This window comes from Ammospiza nelsoni, chromosome 18, assembly GCF_027579445.1.
Source record: "Ammospiza nelsoni isolate bAmmNel1 chromosome 18, bAmmNel1.pri, whole genome shotgun sequence".
Classification (NCBI taxonomy): Eukaryota; Metazoa; Chordata; class Aves; order Passeriformes; family Passerellidae; genus Ammospiza; species Ammospiza nelsoni.
Genome location: NC_080650.1, coordinates 7,123,014 through 7,145,006, shown reverse-complemented (window position 1 = coordinate 7,145,006; position 21,993 = coordinate 7,123,014). Strand labels below are relative to the sequence as shown.

The 21,993-nt window shown below is 40.4% G+C and overlaps 2 protein-coding genes across 4 annotated transcripts in view; one reads left to right on the top strand and one right to left on the bottom strand.

Annotated features, from left to right (window-relative positions):
* Window positions 1-11,344, bottom strand: part of ARVCF (ARVCF delta catenin family member) — a 247,197-nt gene extending 235,853 nt beyond the window's left edge. The window contains exons 1-2 of the mRNA XM_059485486.1: window positions 11,319-11,344; window positions 11,002-11,052 (exon numbers count right to left, since the gene is read on the bottom strand). The gene's annotated coding sequence lies outside the window, so the exon portion shown is untranslated. The remainder of the gene's footprint in view (window positions 1-11,001; window positions 11,053-11,318) is intronic.
* A 921-nt stretch (window positions 11,345-12,265) lies between these two features.
* TANGO2 (transport and golgi organization 2 homolog) overlaps window positions 12,266-21,993 on the top strand; it is a 28,317-nt gene continuing 18,589 nt past the window's right edge. The window contains exons 1-2 of one of the 3 annotated variants that reach the window (XM_059484901.1): window positions 12,266-12,326; window positions 20,419-20,540. In XM_059484901.1, the coding sequence (XP_059340884.1) occupies window positions 20,485-20,540 (56 nt within the window). In that variant the 5' untranslated portion in view covers window positions 12,266-12,326; window positions 20,419-20,484. Of the gene's footprint in view, window positions 12,327-15,306; window positions 15,347-17,649; window positions 17,731-20,418; window positions 20,541-21,993 lie in introns of those variants that run through there. The other 2 variants (XM_059484899.1, XM_059484900.1) reach the window with 2 other exon arrangements.

Below are 21,993 nucleotides of genomic sequence, written 5' to 3'. Positions count from 1 at the left end.
TCCCACCAGCTGTCTTAAGTTTAACCAATAAAGAAATATTGAACAAAAAACGGTATGAGAGTATCCAAATGGCACAAAGATAAGCAGGCAGTTATTTCTTACTCTGAATGCAGTAACAAGAACTCCAGAGGCCAAAATGTTCCAGCTGAGCTAACTATGGCTTCCTGCTGCTGTTACCAACACGGTACTGTAGAAAAGTAATTGCAAATATTACTCACAAAGAACAAAATAGAAGCAAACAAGATAATGGAAGAAACATGTATCTCCTGGCAAAAACAAAAACTCATTAGAAGATTATGTTCAATGTAAATCAATATGCTTTGAAGCCAGCTGTAGAAAGTGACAGTGGAAGCATTAAATTTGAATAAACCTCTTAAAATTCTTCACTGCACTAATGACAGAAGTTTGACCTTAAATGTTAATTTAAATAGACACAACCAAGTTGGTTAAAATCACAAATTGCAGTCTCATAAATGCAGCTGCTAATGGTGCCCTCAGACCTGCAGCCAAATCCCAGCCTGACTCAGCTCTGTCCATCCAGCTCCCCTTCACAGCCAGCCCTGGAAAAGGGAGAGCCACTGATGCCTTATCCCCACTGGTGAGAAACAGAAAGGGATATTGTCTTGCAACCTTGGAACTACTCTCTGGTTTTTGCACAGTAGACACAGAACAGCTGAGACTGGAAATACCCTTAGATATCACCTGGCAACTCTCCTACACAAAGCAGAGGCAAATTGAGCAAGTTGCTCAGGATCTTTTCCAATCATGTTTTGAGAATCTTCAGGAACATGATCTCTGCAATCTCTGGCCAACTTGCTCCAGCATTCAATTCACACTAACAGCAAATTTTTCTTCAGTTTTGATTGAAGTAAGGCTCCTCCACTTTGTACCTGTCAGCATATGACACTGTGCTGCCTGTTGTAATATTCTTGATCAGCACAAGCTGCTTAAATCAATGAGCTCCAAAAATGACAATGAGATGTATAACCATGAAATTTATTGACCATGCCTGCATGCATTAGTAATCACACAGTATGGCCTCTGGGTCCAATAATGCAGAGAGTTGGATTCCTTCATCTTCCAATGACTGCTCTAAATTCCCCAGTCACACAAGGACACACAAAACAAGCACACTTTTTTTCAGTCCTAGATATTACACCTACTTTAAACTAGTTGGATTTTGTCTTGTACATTCTCGCTAAGTTAAGTTTCTCTCAATTTCATAGTATCAAAGGTATTTTAAATAGTTAGTTTCTCAGATAATCTACTATTAATACTCCTTGCCTCAAAAAATATGATCAAAACCCAGTTATTCTGAGGGGGATCTGTGAGAAGCTTGCATGAACTCAATGCTCTTGAGATTTCTACCAGAAATCAGTCTCTTGATTTCATGTGAAATGACAACCATGCACAAGCATATTTTTTTATTCTCTATTATAAAGTCTCAAGTGACATTTGCTGTAAGAAGGACAACGTTAACAGCCAGTGAAATGTGAAAGGTTTCCCAAGGAGAAGCCAATTCTGGTCATGCTTCCACTCTGAAAGCACTTAGGTAATTCAGGTGTACCCAATCAAACCACACCTGGATGAAGAAGAGGGAAATGAATATCAGGTGTTAATCACTAATACTGAAATTGTGGAACTGTTGCATTTGTGCATAATGCCTTTCTCATTTTATATTGTCTAGAAGAAAATGCCTTGAGAGATTTTTCCCCAATAGAATTTTCCAACTTGCTGTAAATGTTTCATATCAGTGCAGCTACTGAATCTCTTATTTTAGAGTACAAGACTGATAATTAAGTCAGCCTATTTCAGGGTCTTCCCCCTCCCCTGGCTTCTCCATTACAGCTATTTTCATTCTGGACTCTGCACACTGTGCACCTGTAATCTGTATCTACATTGTATTAGTAGGATCCTCTTAATTAGATTTAATTTCGTCAAGTGAGGAAAAAAGTGACATGGTAAGCCTGCCAGTTCTTTGAAGAATGTCCTAGAAGGTCAAATGTGTGTATATAAGGGTTTTGTGATCTGTTTGACACAAGGAAGGTAATGTTGGTCAACATTTCAAATGCCTTCAGTAATGAAAAGCAAAGTAACTGGTATTGATTCCATCCACATCAATCCAAAATGGTAAACAAAAGAATTATATCCTCTGGATAGCAGCCTCATAGGTACATGCAGATATACTTAACAGATTACAGACAGAAGACAGCTCATTTAAATCAGACATCATGTGAAATTCTAGTTTTCCTAGTTAAACTACAATGTAGACATTAAAGCTTCTGAAATCTCTACATGCCTTATCCCTATGTAATTAACCAAAATCAGAAACTGTGAGATCAGTACTTTTCCTACAGATTACAGCTCCTCAGTTTGTGTATTTCTGAAATAACAGAAATACTAGTATTACTGTTTTTGAGGCTTTTACAGATTTAAAATATGTTGGTTTAGCACATCAAAGAAAAAAATTTTAAAATGTTAAAATATTCCTCTCTCCTGTGTGAGACCAGCTGCTTTCTCCTAGACTTCAACCCCTTTTAACAAGAAATACTTGAACTTATCCTGTAATTCTTATTAGTCTTTCCCTGGTTTTGTGGCACCATGACAAACTATACCCTGCATTACTTTAAATAATCAAGTGCTAAAAGGCTTCTGTCTCAGGCCTTGTTTTCTGCACCATTGGTGGAATCACACAGTTCAATCCCACATACACCAAATCCCTGCCCAAGAGCCTCCTCTTCCCACCTGCATTACTGCGACAGACACAGCTGCATTTGGCACCTGGTAAGTTCTTTCACTACCAGGATCAGCAGCCAATTTCTTTGGCTAAACACTGCACCTTCAGAACACAGCTATATTTACTCATTATTGCACAGGTAGTAAGCCTGTAGTACAAAAAATAAAATCTACAATAAGCCAATACATAGTCTTATGTATGCTTAAAATGTGTACTGCCAATTACAGGTAATTACAGCCCAATTCTGTGTTTTCTAAATGTAATACTACATAGAAAGGCTGCTGCATTGTAACAAGAGTCATTGTAGTTCTTGAAATAGTGATACATAAAATTATGTAAAAAAATTACAGAATCCATACCTTAGATGTCCATAAAAAAAGAGATTTTTCTGCATTGTTCCCCTGCCTTGGTTGTATCTTTAATGCATTTCAGAACATTTAACTTGTGAAACTTTAAAGACCTTCCTAATCCCTTGTGGCATAGAGAATGACCTTCTACTTCTTTCTACATTCAGATGCATAATGCAAAGCAATTTTTTTCATTTAGGACATATAAATGGTTAATCCAAAAGAAAGGGAGCAAATACAAGGTCAAAACAATATGGGAAAGTAAAAAACCTTGTAGGGCAGAGCTTAAGACACTGACAGCTCTCTTGGCCAATGTTAAGGTTACCAACATCACACTCCTACAGAGAGGGAAATGAGAAGAATTTGCTAAATATAGCTATAAGTGGTTGGAAGGATGCCTATCCTTATTTGTGCATTCATCTGTTTAATTGTGGGCAATATAGTCCACTAGACAGCCTGAAGCAAGTGTAGATGTTCAATATTCTCTGAATTATACAACCTCAATTGGAAATTGGACTTAATTACACAGTTTACATCAGTATAAATGGCAACTTTGTATTTTGAAACTCCCCAAAAGCTGCATGTACCTCAATTATTTTCTCAGGTTTTGGGAATGTACTGAATGCCTTCAAAACTGTGCAGCTTTAAACAAGCATGGTGAGAAAGGCCATGGAATTGTTGTGTTTATTGTATGACCCTGTCTTTCAAATCCAAATGTAAACAAATACATATGCTGACACCAAAAATCAAGTTTTATGCTCAGATCTTCTTTAAGTTTGGTCATAGTCTGTGGAGATTGACATTTTTCTTAAACTGATCAGTATGTGCATTTTTAAAATAGCTCCAAAAATTTAAATATACACATCAATACATCTTACCAAATAAATCCATCTGTATTTGAAAATAAAGCTGTAACAATCACACAAACATGAAAGAAACAAGTCAAGGAAGTTTATGCACCTGTGATCTAAGCTTTCAAAAGGATTCCTAAACCCTTGGTTTCAGTGACAATCCTGTAAAGAAATATAAAGGAATTAAATAGGCACTAGGTGCCTAATTCCCTTTAAGAGTTCGGGTATAAATTCATAACAGATCACTGACAGTCTCAGCCAAAGTATCAATTTATTTATATATGTAACTGAGATTCTCTCATGTTCCTTTTATATATATAACAAGCTTCAGCTCAGTTTAACATTAATTCTTCAGAACCTCAAATACTAAGGTTCCTAAAAATCAGAGTTGCCATACTGCTTCTCTAAAACAGTGGAAAGTGGTTTGTGGGACCATGAATGAAATGAGGTGATTGTTTCCTTGTCTAGATAGATGGGCATGGGTTGGGATTCAGAAATCCCACCATCAGCATAGCGAGTAGTCTGTGAAAACCAAAGACTGTTTATCACCTACAGGAACACAGCACAATGAAACATGGGGGGAAAAAAATGTGGCAACCTACAGAGGTTTCAAACTTATGGATTGAACAATTCAGTAATCTTCCATTGCACACCACATTAAAAACAGCACCTCATCCTGCAGCTCTAAAATACTGCTTCAGGAGAGGGAACACAGTTTTGACTTCCATTATCCTGCAGCCTGCAGCAAGGAAGTGCCTTGGTCCTGAATCAGAACCCACAGGAATTTAGCAAGTGCTATTTCTGCTTGTAGTAAAATCTTCAATATGTAATTTACATCTTGATATGTCATCATTTCCTGGTATTTAACTTAGTAACAGCTTCTCCAAAGTAGAGATTTTATTACATAAATTATGGAAGTAGCAGACTGGGTGTAGTGGAGACAGCATAAACTTCTGAATCAATACAAAATATGTCCCTGGTAGTAGTTGTTATTCTATGCAGGTATGTTATTGATTACAGTCATAATGGTCTCACTTTAGTTGCCATCAATAACTCACTACTTGTATTGTCACACTGAATTAAAAAAGAACCAGTCTAAAAATATGAGGAGAAGTTATACCAGCATGGCATGACCCTAGCCTGTGGAGCAAAGAAGTAAAACACTGTCAGTTTAAGTTTTCAAGGATTTGTGTTTGAGACTTCACTTGACATTACATTGATAAAATAAATTCACATGTGATCCTTATTTGGGACAAAAGAATATGTGTCTTAAACATTGCAGAAAACTTTCAAATTTATGGATCCTGCATACACAAACAGTTTTCAATACCTTGAGACCATGAGAAGACAGGTACTGCTACACAAAACTGAACCAAAGTTTTATGAGTGGCTATTGACATTCTACTGATGAACATGACTGAAGCTTCCTTGCATCAGATTATGAATTGTAGATAGAATGTTAGATTATTTCAGCTTTTTAAATTCCTAATTTTGGAAAACAGTCTCCATAAAATGCCCATATTTGCTACTCAGCAGAGGGATAGTCACAAAGTGCCAATTAGAAGACTTGATTGCACCTCACAGACTGGATCAGCCTCCAGAGCAGTCTGTCTGTATGCACTGTTTTAATCCACAGCCACAAGTGGCTGCCCTCTCTCAATCAGGCATCAAATCAACATGCCCAAAGTTATTGGAGCTACTCCAACTAGAGTGAACTCACACCTGAGATTCTCATTCCCCAAGACAGTTGGCACTTTATGAACCATATTTTAAGTCCCACTGCAATTTGCTTTCCTCTGGGCAAACTCTACAAGCTTTGCTACTTGCATACTACTAAAAAGATTATTGTTTTCCCCTTTAAAACCTGCAAAAATTAGACTACCCAATATCATGATATATATTCAGCTCTCATCAAGCTGTGAATCCAGTAGCCATGGACACTGTTGACAGTGAAACATGACAATAGAGTTTCTCACCAACAGGATAATCCAGTAAAAAAGTCTGTGCCATCACTTCTATCACTGGCCTGAATAGCAGTTACTTAAAATTTTATCACTACATAACCCAAATTAAACAGAGAACATTTACTGTAATAAGAAGATTCCATGGAGGTATTTAACTCATGGGTAGAATTTCCACCACCAGAGCAGATGAAGAAGAGGCAGTTAAATAACTGGAAACTGTAGGTCTAGTTTCACTGACTTTACATTGCAATCAATGTAGATCAGTTAATAAGAGACTTCTTCATAGAGGAACAAGTTAGGGCAACATTTTTCTGTACAAAAAAAGCCCCATGATCATTCCTTGTATGAGAGCAGAAATAAGAGGGGAAGGTAACTAAGCTTAGAGCAGAAAAAAGGCATTTGTGATACACAAAGCCCAGCTCCTGTAAAACTACTGCTCAGCACCTCAGTCAGTCAATATGACTGCACCTGTAAGAATTCTCACACAGATTACTTCATCAGGTAATTCCAACTATTTCCAACCAGAATGCAGGTCTTGGTACCAATCCCCTTAAAAGTCCCCTCTCAAGGATAACAGTGAAAAGGAAGCACTGATGGCTAATTCTAGACTCCAAATTACTAGGTTCTGAAAAAATAAGGAAAATAATAAATATTTTGAGTTTGCTGTAATGACAAAATATCAGAACTTACCCCAAACTGATTTACTCACTTCTTCCCTCCCACTTGCTTGCAATGTTTAAGCTGTAATTCAATAATGCATTTCAGAAGACAGAAAATGCTTCACAACTCTTAAATAAACCATAAGCAGCTAAACAGTACCTGTTCTGGAGGACAAAGGCCTGTTGCTAAGACACTAGACTTCAAGTTTCCAATGGCTTATGACAGCAGTAACAAGGCAAACAAAATAAATAATAAAAATGAAATTGTCAAAGATACCTTGACAGTGTCCTTTTAATTTTCAGCCAACTTGAGATGTCACGTAAGCACTGAAGCAGCAAAGAGGTGATACTGCTTAGATAGCAAAATCTCAATTCCTCCCTGACCTACAAATCAGAAGCTAATAGATTGGTGGTGCACTGGTGTATATCTGCACGGTATCTCATGGAAACCCTGTACAGCTTCTGAAACAAAATGGATGTGCTCTGAGATGCAGAAAAAGCATAACTATAAATAACATCAACTGAAGCATGCACAGAAGATTTTGACAACCCAGTCAAGGACCTTATGGAACAAAAATCCCAAATTGTCTAAGAAAACCATCATATTTGAAGAGATGAAGCATACTGCATGTAGCTCAGGAACAGAAAGGTCTTCCCAGTGAAATATAAACTGGAGAGCGAGACAGAGGCACAACCCTGCCCATATGTTCTCAATGGATCTCAGTACCTTGTAATACTGCCAGCAGCAGCATCACCACTGTGCAAGTGGTGGAGGAGAACTACCTTCTTGGAGCCCTTAGTCTGGAACCTGTGATCTGAATATCACAATTTTACTCTTTCGAAATATATAGTCAAAATATGTGCTTTACTATAGTAAAATCACTTATCTCATGGTAGTTAACACCAGTTGATTATATAGAGTATTAAGACTTGCAGAATCAAACCAAGATACCTTTCACATGAATGTTTATCTAGATGGAACAAAACCCATGTACCTACAAAGCAAATATATATATACACATACATACAAATGCAGTTTCAATTTTTACAGAATTGGATAAAATAACCTGTTAAAAAAAATCAAGCCAGTTACTTCAAGAGTATAATGCTGCCTTAGTTAAGATTCAGTATTCTCAGAAAGACACATTTGTTCCAACAATGGCAAGCTCCCAGTAATGACAACACTGTAAGAAAATATATGTTCTTTGTAGGAATGAGGAGTAATTAGATATGAGCTTCATTACCTGAATCAAAGCATTCTCTACAAAAGGTCAAAATATTTAAAAATGTCACCCATACACACATTCCTACTGGATATCTTACACATTTTTTAATCCACAAGATTAACTGATATTCCAAGAAAAGCATTTATTTTGGTTGGTCAAAATGTCAGATTACCCTGAAACAGTGGCAATCGATGAGTTTCATCAGGACTCCAAAAAATTATTTTGTTTGATCACTGTAAATAAATTAATGAGTAATAGATGCTGTCCACTTACTATTAAATGATTAGCCATTTACAGACAACACACCAAATGCTACTTGAAATTGTGAATGCCAGAGGGTTGACTGTCAGGCTTTCAAAAGATTGGATATTACTAAATTAAGATGTCTGTTCTTAGAATGTTGACAAAACCAGTCACAAAAAGAACTGGATTCACTAGAATTAGCTATTTCTTTTAAATCCTACTTAAAACAAATGTGACCTAAGCTAATGGAGAAGATGTACACTCTAGAAGCTCAGCAGACTGCACCAGAAGAAGCTTTGCAGTTTGTTTTGGACTGCCTGTGAAATGCAAGGGTAGGAGTGAAAAGGACAAACAGGGAACAAAACACTTGCACTGCAGTTTTCTGGGGTTGGCTTTGTTTTACACAAGTTAGCTGAAGGAAATTAAAGCCACTTCATTATCTAAGGTGATTGTTTCTTTTCTCAGATGCTCAGGTGGTTATCTGCTTTGCTTCAGCTCACAGGTAGACCACATCCTACCTGAAATTTAAGAAAATTTCCCTGTTCTTATTTTAATGCTTAAACCCATGAAACCTCTAATGCCCTTCTGTAAAGCAAATATGTTTGTCAAGTTACATGTATGCTCTGAATGTCTTGCATTATGGAAACAACACTTTTTCTAGAAATGGGCGAATTTTAATCCTTAAAATATCATTTCTAATTTCCAGGAGACACACATGAAGATTGAATAAGGAAACTGCATGCAACACACGTGAAACTCCTTCCCCATCCATATTGGTGTAACTCTAGAGTTGGCCTTTTCCTCCTTATTGTGTAGAGACAGACAAGAAAGTAAAAGAAACTGACCTAAGTGCTTTGAAGGTAACTGTGATGTTATTAGGATGGCCCCACACCTGACAGAACAGTCACACTCTGATTAAACTGGAAACACACAAGGCAAATGTAACATCACACTTAGCTGCTACAGCATTTGTTTACAATGTCTGTGTCAATGATTTATACTCACACAATAAAATATTAAGAGCAACAAACTATAAACCTGGCAGCACAAGAATTCCAACAGGTTTTCCTTGCAGTGTATCAATTCTGACACTACCCAAGATCCACCAAAAGCACTGCAGATATAATGTGTTGCATTACATAAAATCAAGTACAGAAGCTTAGTTTTATATAACTGTAATATGCATACAGATGGTCTTCAGGACAAGATATCTAATCTAAACTACAGTTTGTACAAAATCTGAAGTATAAGCAAGAGGCAAGAATTTTGCCATTTCTAGTACAGTGTCCTAACTCAACAAAATGGGAAACTCCCTTTACTTGTAACTCTTGTTGGTTCTTCCAGTATTAAAAACTTACTGATACTGAAATCAATTGCAGAGATTTTGAATTTAAGAGATGAAATTCAAAGAAGGGAATTATTTTTTAGCCAAACAGAACATCAAAACTATGATTATATAAACTGAAATTCAGATATTTGACTGCAACTATGGCATAATATTAAAATAAAGCAAGTCCACTTCATAAAGATCACCAATGTCATATAAAATGCAAACTATGATCTCTGAACAATGCACAAGTTTGAACCATGCAGTCAAACTATTGTTCTTGCCTTCCTAATGCATTCCTTTGGCCAAGCAATGGGAAGATAAACCCATTTGCCTAATGGAGCATATAATTTAAATATTTCAGACAAGACTTGACAGAGATGCTGCTTAAAATAAATTTAAGAATCATTCATCCAAATACCTTGCAGGATGAAGACCCCAGCATAATTCACAACTTATTTTTTCATACAAACTCCAAACTCTCCAGCCCCTGCAGTTACTTAAGTCACCATGCATACCCTGTATTACTTTATTACAGCAAACCTTTTCCTTTTTTTCCATTAGGGATTTAATACAAAGCTGCATATTTTCTCTTTTGCAGTGCCTTGCAACATTTCCAAAATCACTAAAATTTCAGATTTTACTACTGCACCATGCAGTGCTACACAATTTTGTAAACAAAATACGTCTAAATTTATGGAGCCTTAAAGGACTAGTGTATTCAGCAGATTGCAGTACTTTATCCACAGGAAGTTACAATCAGGCAATGTCAATATCCTGTCATTTAGAAGCAGGATTTTTTACCATAAAGCATTCCCATTAATACAAATCAGGAGAGCTGTTTCCCGCCTTCCCCCCGCAAAACTTGCATTTAGGGTTCAAGCCATTGGCACGATAACAGGTCTTCACTTGATTAAAAAAATCTGCTTAGGGTTTTGTTTTTTAACATGCTATGAATCACGTTTTGCATTGTGACCTACCTAAAGGCACAACAGTACAGCGTAACAAGCAAAGTGCATGTTTTAAGAATTCCCCCTTTCACATACACAAACAAGTGCCTACATTAAAGAAAAAGAGAAAAAGCACGAAAGACAGTCTTTACTATTTTATATTCACTAGAAGTGAACATTTCAAAGAGTTTTTCAACTTCTACAAACGTCAGATTTTAACCGTGAACCTCAATACCGCAGGGAAAGCGAAAATTAAAAAATAACCTCTAACTCTGGCTTTTAAGTCTGTAATGGATGTCGCGTGTGTGAAAATATAGGTTAATTTTGTTTGGTCTTTGCTACAAAGAGACTCATCTCCTATGCATGCCACAAATAACCAGAGCAATGACTTCCCTCCATGACACAAGCTGCCCATCATATTGCAGGATTATTAAAATGCTGGTTTGTTTAGGGCTTGCTTGTGTGTGTGGCTTGCGTATGTAATTCAGGCATTCGCATACATCAACTCCTCGTTGCGCATCTCACAATAAACTGATGAACGCTGTTAAACCTGAACCAGCAACCTTTAGCAAACAAAGAAGTCTAACCTGGAATCGTGATGCAAAATCACCCCAAAACGTACTACACCCTGCAAGAACCTCACAGAGAATAGCCCGGCAACCTCATTCATTCCCTCCCACCCCAGCGATCTGCTCACCATCTCCGTCTTATTCCTCTGTCCTCAGCTTAATTTCCTTGCTTCTACTGGCTTCAAGGAGGCGGCGTACAATAAAAACAAAAAAAAAAAAGAAAAAAAAGAAAAAAAGAAAAAAATTAAAAAAAATAATAAAAAGGTGAAAGCCCCCAACTCTTCAATAAGCCGCTGGGCAGGCGCTGGGCAGCATGTCAGCCCTTGTCCTCCTCTCGCGCAGGAGCCGCTCCCGCCGTGCCCGCCCCGCGGGTGCCCGTCCGTCCCCCGCGCGTTCCCCGGGAGAGCGCCCGGGCTGCACCAGCTCCTGCCGCCCGCTCACCCACCGAGGCAGCCGAGTAGTCGGAGCCGGGCTGATTTTCCCCTCCCACCTCCACATTCCTATTTACAAAGGGTATCCAAGACCATCTTTATCCAACGGGGGGGGGGGGGGGGGGGGGTGGGGGAGGAAGGAGGGGGAGGTGGAAGTACTCATTAACCCTTTTCTTGCATTTACCTTTTCTACTGTGATTTTTAGAGCACACAGGGGAATCCCCCTTCTCTACAGAGCACATGGACTCGTTGCCATCGGGCCCGCGGGGTCCCCGCTCCCACACTCCGGCTTGGCCGCTGACGGTGCCGTTCCAGCAAAAAGGTCCAAGGCCACGGCTGGAAAACGCGCGCCCTCCCCAAACTATTGCTCGGGAAACAACCGGAGCGGCCCGCGGGGAGACGGGAGCGCACTGCCCGGCCCAGACCATGATGCCACCGCCCGCCCATCTCTCTATTTATTTGTTTATTTTTCCTATCGGGGCACATTCCTCAACACTCGCACCTGGGGGCAGGAGGGCGGCAGGCGTGAGGGGGCGTGAGAGGATGTGAGGGGGCGCGCGCCGTGCACGCCGCGCGCGCCGCCCGCCTGCGGCCGCACGCGAACCGGCGCGCGCCTCCCGCGCCGCGAATTTTCCCATTGGGAGGCGCCGCTGCCATCGCGCCCGGCAACCGGAGCGCCATTGGCGAGGCCCCGCCCCGCCACCGCGCGCTGCCGGCCGCGCCACGCGCCATTGGCCCGCGGACCTGTCCGTCACACGCGGTGGCCCCGCCCCCGGCGGGCGTGGCCGGAGGAGCGGCCGCAGGCGCGGGGCGGGAGCGCGGGCGGTGCGCGCTCGGCGGGGACCGCGCTGTCACCTCCGGCACGGGAACGCGCTGGCACGGGAACGCGCTGGCACGGGAACGCGCCCCCGCCCCGCTGGAGGCTGTCCGCGCTCGGGAATGAACGGTGCCGTGCACAGCTGTTCGCCCCGGGGTGGCGGGCCCAGCTGGTGGCTGAGGGCCCGTCAGGTGCAGCCAGCCAGGTAATGCTGGCACGCGATCCGCATGGGTTTGTCTAACTTGACCTTCTCACCGTTTGCAGTGGTGTGTGATCTGCCATCCTCGCCTCTCGGCTTTGCCTTGGGTAACCTGAATAGCTTGAGCTTCCTACGTCCCTATTTTATGTCGTGTTATCCCCTTCATTAATGTTCCTCCTTTGAATGATTTCTTGTGGTTTTCCTCCCTCCTTAACCGTGGGAGCCAGAAGTGGTGCAGCATTCCAGTGTCCCTGTGCTGTGGACAAAGACAGTGTCACTCCCCTGTCCCCCCTATATATTCTGTATTTTATACAGTAAATGGTTAGAGTGTATTACCAAAGTATTACCCTGAGAGGTCACACTGAAATAATAACAACTAAATTATTTTTTGAGGTACTTTTTGCGATTCTGGCCCCATCCCTGCATTCTTTATTTCCAGATGCATTTCCTCATATTTTATGATATTAAAAATGCAATTTACTGGACTGGGATGACTTATTGGGCACATCAGATGATTTTGTAACCAGTTGTGAATTATTCACTCGTTTATTAGGCTACAAAGTCTACTAATAAATATTTTGCACCATCTAAGCAAGTGGTAGAGATAATCAAACTGGATCTGGGCAAAAACCCATCTCTATAGAAAACTGTCAGGGTCTCTGATGTCTCCCCTTTAAAGCTGCTTTTTTAAACCTCTCAGGGAAAAGATATTTAATCTATCTACAGTGTGCTTTATGCATTCCAAATAATGTGCATTCCAGCACTCTGTTCTCTTCCAGAACAAACTCTTTAAACAAATGTCAGGACTATTTCTCTTTTAGCTTTTGAAACCAACTCAGGACAATTCTACAACCCTTTCATTTAGCTTCTGCTTGTATTTTAGCCTTCTCCAAGAGAGTTTCTGCCCTGACAGTACCACTCCCTTCGAGTGGATGCAGAATCAGAGCCTACTTGGGATCAGTCTATTCAAATTTCACAAACAATGGAAGCCATACACTGATCCCCAAGGACAGGGTCTAGAAGGGACAACAATAACCAAGCTGGTTTAGGCAGAACAAAAGGTAGACACAAGAATAAAAGGAAGAGTCAAAATGGCCATCAAATCCACTATTCACAAATTCTTGCAGTGGACTCTTTTTGTGCAGCCTCCTAAAAAGCTTTTTAAACGACTCTGAACTTATTCTTACTTTCCATATGTATTAAAAATAGAAACAAAAAATCAGGAAAAAAACACCATTCAGTTTTAAGCCTATGGACACTTTCTTCTTCCCATATACATGACTGCTGCTGAAGGTATGCAGATTATCATCTGCAGATTTTACATGAGAATCGAGTCTAGAAGCTAAACAATCTTTGGTCACAGTGATGAGTCTATACTTTAAGACTCAAACAGAGTGCCAAAAAGAACATTACATTACATTTAATGTGCATGCATTTTACCTATTTCAGTGTAACAGAGATTTGTATAATTTGTCTATTTAGTCACCAGATAACCGCTTTAAATAACAACTCTGTACCTAAAAACATTAATACATTCTAGGTTTATATGTCTCAAGGTAATAACTGCAATCTATTATTGTGTTTCAGAAGCAGTAGTACAAAGAATGATGATCATACACTCACCCAGTAATTTTCATCAGTAGATCTCAAGAGACCTTGCAAAGGTCAATGTGATCATCCCATTGTTGATGATGGAGAAGGGAAGCATTGAGGTGAACTTGCACAATGTCAAATGCCACAGCAGTGCTAAACCTGACAGTTGACTTCAGGTTTTCTGTATCCAGTAAACGTGACAAGCCACCTAACACATCCATATACCCCTGGGAATTATTTTAATTACTGTTTCACATCTTGTGTGTATTGTGATTATCAGTCTTAGAACCTGGAAGAACACTCTATGGTGTTTCCTTACAGGCTTCACTATAAAACATTTTGTAATTTACAGGCTCCACTGAAACCCTCTATTGCCACCCATGAAAAAAAAAGTCAGAAATAAAGTTTGAGATTTTGTTTGAAAAATGAAATAATAATATTTCAGTAGGACAAAAAGGTGACACAGATGCAATCCCGAACCAAATATGCAGATTTAGGGAATATTACTAAATGTTTGGTTATCAGTTCTGATCATGCTGTGCTAATAAGTGAAAGCAAATTTGATGCTGTCACTTGTGTTTTTCTCAATCCTCAGGAAAGCTGTCCTGGCTGGAATTAATCCCTTTGCAAACTCAGGGCTCAGTGACTTTGGGGCCTTCCTGGGAGCAATCTCGGCTGAAGGAGGTCAAGGGGAGCAGCATCCCTCACAGGGGCCTTGTTCTGAGGGGTCAGGAGCTGCATCCAAACCCACCAAGATTTCCAGCAGCAGCCTGGGAGTGTCTGTCCTCAGAGGCATGAGTACTGTGATGCTCACATCAGTAATATTATTATTTCACACCTTCACAGAATCAGCAAGGTGAGACCTTTAAGATCATGAACTCCAACCTCATTAACCACTGTAACCTCTATAAACCACTAAACCACATTACCAGATTTAAACATCTCCAAGCACGGCAGCTCTGCACATCCCTGGGCAATCTGTTCCAATGCCTGACCACCCTAACAGTGAAAAAAAATTTTCTACTGCCCCAATTTCTCGTCTCAGCTCTAAACCAGCTACGCTGGCAGCAGACTGAGGCAGCCAAGAAGCAGCTCGGGCACTGGGAGATGATTCCCCACCGCGCTGGGGGATGCTGGGCTCTGTGGCACCGGGGCAGAGCTGCAGGGCTCCAGGCCAGGGGTACAGGAAAGGTGTCGGTACCGGTAGGCCCGGGCTAGGAGCACAGGGAAGGTGTCGGTGCCGGCGGGCCCCGGGCCAGGAGCACAGGGAAGGTGTCGGTACCGGCGGGCCCCAAGCGAGAGGCACAGGGAGGTGTCGGTACCGGCAGCACCGGCGGGAGGAGGAGCCGGGCCCGGCCCCCGGAGGGGCGGCGCTGCTCGGCCCGGCCGCCCTCCGGAAGCGGCGCGGGGGACGGGCGGTGCGGCGGCCGTGGGTGAGTGAGGGAGGCGAGGGAGGGACCGAGGGACCGGGGGTCACCGTGCCTGCAGGGCGGGCTCGGACACAGCCCGGCGCCGCCTCAGCTGCCACCAGCCGCCGGGAGCTGCCGGGCTCCTGCTCTGGGTGCCGTTCCTGGCCACCGCCACAGCCCCGGCCCTCCCCGCTAAGGAAGGTGCAGCTCCTGAGCGCCATTTGCTTAAGGCTTTTATCCTAATTTTATCCAGCAGCACCTCTGGGGATATTTTCAGGTGTCAGTTCGCACCTGTTTTCCTTGGTTATGCGATGGCATTTCATTCCTGCGTGGGTGGTGGCTGGTTGGTATTTGCGTCACGTATAGGAGCAATTGTAAGTGTACAAGAATAATAAAGTAATTTTAAAATTAGGTTTTAATATGTAGTGACCCTTTCAGGTCAAGCAATAGTCATAGTTATACAGTGAAAACTACTAATGTCTTTTGGTGGTTCCTACCTGAAGAAAACCTAAGAACTGTACAAGCTAAAAATACAGCTTTTATCTAAGGAGCAGGCCCTGCAGAAGGCTCCGAGTCTGCAGATCCGTTGCTGATCGTGCTCTTAAGAAACTGGGGCAAAGGCTGCTTTACCCCATTTTTGTAAATGTTTCTAAAACATGATGTGGTGAAAGGTTATGTTTACTGGCGTTTGTTCTCATGGAAGCTGTACAGTGGACCTCATCTAGTAAAACGCCAGAGAGAAATCAAGCAGCAGAAAATAAAATTAGCCCATTAAACTTGGGAGTGCCATTCACCTTACATGTTATTTTCTGTGTTTCATAAGTGTTGTGCTTTTGCTTTGCTGCCTCTTTCAGGGAAGACTGACTCTTCACCTTGGTAGGATTACAAAGCCTGGGTTACTTACAAATGCTCTTCACAGGGAACAACCTGGAAGTCATCAAATTATAGATCCATCTATTCCACTTCATCTGTAGTTCTTAGTATTGTTACTGTGGAGCATGTGGTACAAAAGGGAAGTGCAAAAATGAAAGAGTAAAATGCTTTGAAAATGCAGCCAGGAGACACTTTTCTCTGAGGGAGAAATATAGATTACTTTTAAGAACTAATCAAGCATGTCTTATTTTTGATGATTTTAAATTCTCTATTAAAAACCTAATTTCAGTAGTGCAAGAAAATACATCCAACTTTATGACCCTTCTATGGGCATTTGAGGACTGTGGGCTCAGTTTCATTTGGGCATACTCAAAAGAGACAGTAAAATAGTTCTGTACTCTGCTGAACATTAGCTACTGTTGTAGTACATAGAACTAGCAGATTCCAGTGAATAATGGTTTTTAGCTGTGTTTTAGACTGCACCTAAACAATAGTTTTGGATGAGTTGAGAAGCACTTGAGATCACTGTGGTAACTGACAGATGTTATTTATGATGCTTCATTTGTGAATATGAAATACATAACAAATGGCTTCCTTTTTCAAAGCCTGCTACTGGGAGTTCTTAAGGGTAAAACAGTTTTAAGCCAAATTGTGAACTGATTGTTTCTAATCAACCAAATGATGGTGGAGCCCCATGAAAAGAACATACACAATCTATCATGTTTGGGTCTCCTGAAAGTCCCTCTAAATGCTACCTTATGCTGGCATGTATCCACTCAGGCTTTTAACAGATCCTTCAAATGAGCAAAACAACACACTGTGCTGTCTAACAGAGTACTGTAGCACAGAACAAGAATGTTAGTTACTTTAATGTCATTTCCAAATTAGAGGTGCCATTTGGAGCAGAACGCTTAATTACAGGATGTTTGTGGTTCTTGACAAGCTGGTTTGTGTGTATTAGGCATAAGTTGGACAGCAAACTGGAAGCATTACAGAAATAGGAGATTGTTGCTATCATGTCATCCTTGGTAACTGTTGTCTTATTGAGTAGGAATAAGCAAACTAGAATTTATAAAAGCTCATTATCCAGAGAGCAGTCTTCACTGTCTCCAATCTAGAGCACAGGATTTCTCCCCCATTCCTGCAGACCTTGTTGCATAGTGTGTATATTCTGGCTTGTATTCTCCTCAAAAAGAAAATCAGAAAGCAAGTGTTGTACCACAACTTAGCCTTTTCTATATGAACTCTTTAAACTAGGGCACCTCCTTCATTTCTACGGATGGTTCTGAAGACACATTTTCTGCAGAAATGGAAATTGAAAATCAGCTTTTGATCTAGCTTTGGACTTGCTGTAGGATCAAGTTGCAAGTGGAAGTCAGTGCTGGCCTAATCTTTTTCACCTTCTCCTCTCCTTGGTGTGTGGGGACTCAGCTGAGCTGAGCACATGTGCTTTGCAGCCCCAGCTCTGCAATGTGCTCATCCCATCCCTGTGGCTGCAGCAGCAGCTTTTATATGAGTATGAGCTCGAGAGAAAGGTACCTGCATGAAGACTTCTTGATTGAATGTTTATGTATTTACAACATCCATGACAGCCTCTCGTCAGTTTTTTTCCTCTTAGTGTTTTGTTAATTATTGTAAATTTCAGAATATCCAAATTTGAGTCTGACTTTCATTATGCTTTTATTTAAGAATTTAAGGGTAATATCCACAACAGGTGTTTCAAGTGCAATGTCAGCTTTAATCAAAGAAGGTACCAAAATACATTGCTTGCCTCCTTTGCCAGTTAAGTGTTGCTGCTGTTTTAAAGGGGTAGCTCTGTTTTATCTGCCTTAAACACTTCTGTCTAAAAAAAAAAAAAAAGGTGGAGCCTGAGATAAAAAATGCTGGTTTGGTATTTGGGGTTAAGAAAAGCATAAATGTAACTTTAAGAACTATAGTAAAATCAAGCAAGGTTCATGGGGTGACAAAAAGCATTCTGTCAAAGCAGTAGTACCTAATCATAATGACTGGGGATTCTAGAAAGATACTGAAGTATTCAAAATACTTGTCCTTCTAGATAATTGTGATGAGTACTGCAAACTTACTATGCAGCTGTTTTCTGACTGGCAGTTTTTGTTTAATTTTTATGCTGGCCAGTAACTTGCATGAACAGCTGGACCCATTTGATTATTTGAAGGGAACTGAATAAATCAGGCAATGAGCATGAAACCTGTTTATTAAAATATTGGTTTTATGAGTGATTAATTGCAAACAGTTTTCTATCAAGTAATCCATTTAATTATCTGGCAAGGCACTTAGCAGCCGTATCTCCATAGTAAGCAAGAGTAGTCAGTGACAGTTGTCATTAAAATTGTATTTTATATCCCTGCTTTCACCAAGTGAGCTGCTTTGCACTTTGCCAGAAATAAAAGTTTTTAGGATTCCCTGGCATACTCCCAAGTAGTGCTGTAGGTGGGAACCTCTAAACCCATAGATTTGAAGGTGATCTCTTCTGGGCTGTGAGTGTTGTTTCTGAAATAATCTGTATGTAGAAGATCCAAGTCTTCCAGTACTGGCAGTTCAAATCCAGCAATAGCAGTCTGAGAAGGGGCATATCACCTTCTCAAAAGTGGTTACAGTTTCTCTATAAAGCTGGCTATGTTCTTTTTAAAGACCTGGCTAGTAAATCAGTTATCCAAAATTCAAGACTGCATCTTCATTTTATGGTGAATTTCTAATGCAGTTATTTTGGGATTGACTTGATAGAGGCAAAGAAAGCCAGCAGTGTGTAATTGTGTAACCTGTTTAACACAGAATAGTTGGGATAGCTCTGCTATTGCTGCTTTTAGCTCATGGATTATGAGTCAACTTGGGAGGGAAATTCCTTTTGTCAGCGAACAGAATTTAAAATACTTTGAGGTGTATTTATATATATACAGACACACACACGCTCCTGTGCACTAATTTTCTTGTCAAGCATGTCAGGAGTGTTGCACCTCTTTGTGAGTTATTTCATGTCCTGCAGCAGAAGAGTCTCTTTGGAGATATTGGCTACAAGACTGAACTTATTGTGCTCTGGCAACAACAGCAGGCTGGTTGTGGTGCTGAACTGTGGCTTAACAGGAGCCAGCAGCTATGGGCAAGTTGTTAATTTAAAAATAAAATCTGTATAAATGCTTCACTTGCAGCTCTGTTTTTGGTAATGTGAATGTAGTCAAGATGATCCATGTCCTGATACCTCTTATGACAAATTATGTAGCAATTAAAGGGCAAGAGAGACCCTTTCCACATATCTTGAAAGTAAGGTTAAAAATCCTGGGTTTTGTACAGAAGTTTTTTCAGTTGTTGAGTCCCTCAGATGGCCTTAGAGTTGTGGTGTTGAATTCTGCCTCCCTCTCCCCTTGACTTGCCTTGAAAGTCCTTGCATGGCAAAAGCTCTCAGTAAAAATAAAAATGGCTGTGTACCATTGGGCATTGGTGGCATTCTGATAATTGTTTGAGCAGCCTCAAAAAGTAAAGATCAGACTGCAGGTTTATTACCAGAAAAATGTTAATTGGACAACACAAAATATTTGAAAGCTGTTTTGTTGGTTTGAAATGGAAAGCACATTTGTCATTCCATCTGCATGGCCAGAATTTTAAATATAGCACAAGTGCTGGAAACTCCTCATCAAAATGTAAACTCTGGACACAGAATATCCCATGTGTTTCTGTTTGTTCCTGACCTTTTACCCAACGCTAAACAATAATAATTTCTCCTGAACATTGATAGTAGCTTGGCCTAAGTTATACTTTATTTGCAGGTCTGTGAGTGTCTTTAATGAGGCTTTTTCTGTCTTCTGCAACAGTTTGAGTCTTATTTTCTCCTTTATTCTAAAAGAAGCATTTTGCCTTCCTTAAGAGAGGGGAAAAAAGTAAAGGTGCTTTGTTAGTAATGAGCAGAAAATTGCATAACAGTGTTTTTTTCATGTTTTGCTAGCACTCTACACTCTGTCAATATTTTCTTGATGCAGGTTTTTTCTCTAAAAATCTGAACTAGCCAGCCATAAATTTGAAAGAACTACGTAAGAATTTGATTAGTAAACCAGTCTTTAGAACTATTCTGTTTTGGAAGTTGTATTTTATTTATGTATTTGTATTGTGAGCTATTAGTCAGTACATTGCAATCCTTAAGCTCTAGCACAGCAGCAAGTTTCTCTTTTTATAATTTGCAGTGTAATTGATAATCTTTATTACCATTTTAGGCTATTACAGAATGACCTTGTATTGAGCCTTTGTGGAAGAAACAAGATTTAAACATCAGATCTTCAATGTGCATCCTTCTATTCAAATTTGACCCACGGCCAGTTTCAAAAAATGCATACAGGTAAGATGGTTGTAGTTAAAACAGACCTGCTTCTGTAATATTTTACACAATTCCTTTTTGTACCCAGTGTGTGAATTACAAACTCAAATTAATATTATGTGTTCAGCTGTGCTTCTGTAGTGTTTAACTTCATGGCTTTCCCCATTGGAGGAGTTACTGGAGCCTTTTTAGAACCCTTTGGTTTTAGGCTATATCAGAAGTCTTGAAGTTTCTAATCAAGGACCTTTTGCTTGTGATCTGTTGTGCTGTGTAAGTCCCTTAGATATTGTACTCCAGTGTTTGGAAGTGCTGCCTTCTACTTTATTATTCAAACTAAGTGGAATCCTGTTTGTTGGGCATCACAGTTGTAGCTGTCCCCTGCTTTCAGTGTGATAGATCTGTTTAAGGCTTCCAGTTTGCAACCAAGGAACTTCTAGGAAGTGTCCTAGCCACTGCTTGCAATTAAAACTGTAGGCAATAAACTAAGTCGTGTATGAAATGTTTAGGCAAAAACTGAAGAAAAAATAAGCTTGCAGGCTTCTAGGTCAGTTTCTAAGAATTTCTCGATGTCATGCAGGTGAATTTCCAAAGTATTAAACATCCTGTAATCATCTTCTCTCTCATTGTAGCCTGTCCTCTTTAAATTTCATCTCCAACATCAGTATCTTTGAGTTCACTGAGTTTGTAATAAAAAGACAGCAAGCACTTCAGGCTGTAAACAGACTGTGAGGTTTATTGCTGTGTTTATATGTACTGTATAGGTTCCATATTACTTTGTAGGGTACAAGTATTGGTATTCACCCAGAAACCATCAGTCAGTCTGCTCAGTAGATGGTTGTGCCTTTCACTGACTTCTTTTCTTGTCCTCTTGGATTAAGTAGCAGATGCCATTCTACAGAAAGAGAGGAAATGAGAATGGAAACCTCAGTTGTCCAGAGTGCATTCCTTTCTGCATCTGGAGCCTGCCTGAAAAGGGATTTTGTTTATGATGTGACTGGTGCTGAATTAATATGTCCATTTATTTGGTCTGACTCTCTTTGTGTTGGTAGTTAGCAAAAGACAGATTCATCAATTTGATGCCCCTTGGGAAAATCCTTTGGATCTAAACTGCAGTTGCTTGCCAAGTGAACTTTCTGCCATGATCAATATTTAAAAGTAGAACTTAGAGTAGTGTGCTATAAAAAATTGCATCAAGATTGAAGTTCTTAATTTATATCAGAGAACAACTTGCTGTCAGCATCAGAATAGGACAAAACTTTTGAGATGTTGGTCCAAATTCAGGAGTATTTAATTGTGTTTAACTTTCTCTATATCTTTTGTTAAGCAGTGCTTGCTCTATACCTGACATAAATCACCCTGGGCTACCTGTTAGGGTGGTAAATCCCAGGCCATTGGACCAAGTGAGACCTCTCTCTCTACAAGTTCTTGCTAAGAGTGATTTTTCTTGACACTTCAGGCATCACTGTGCTGTAGC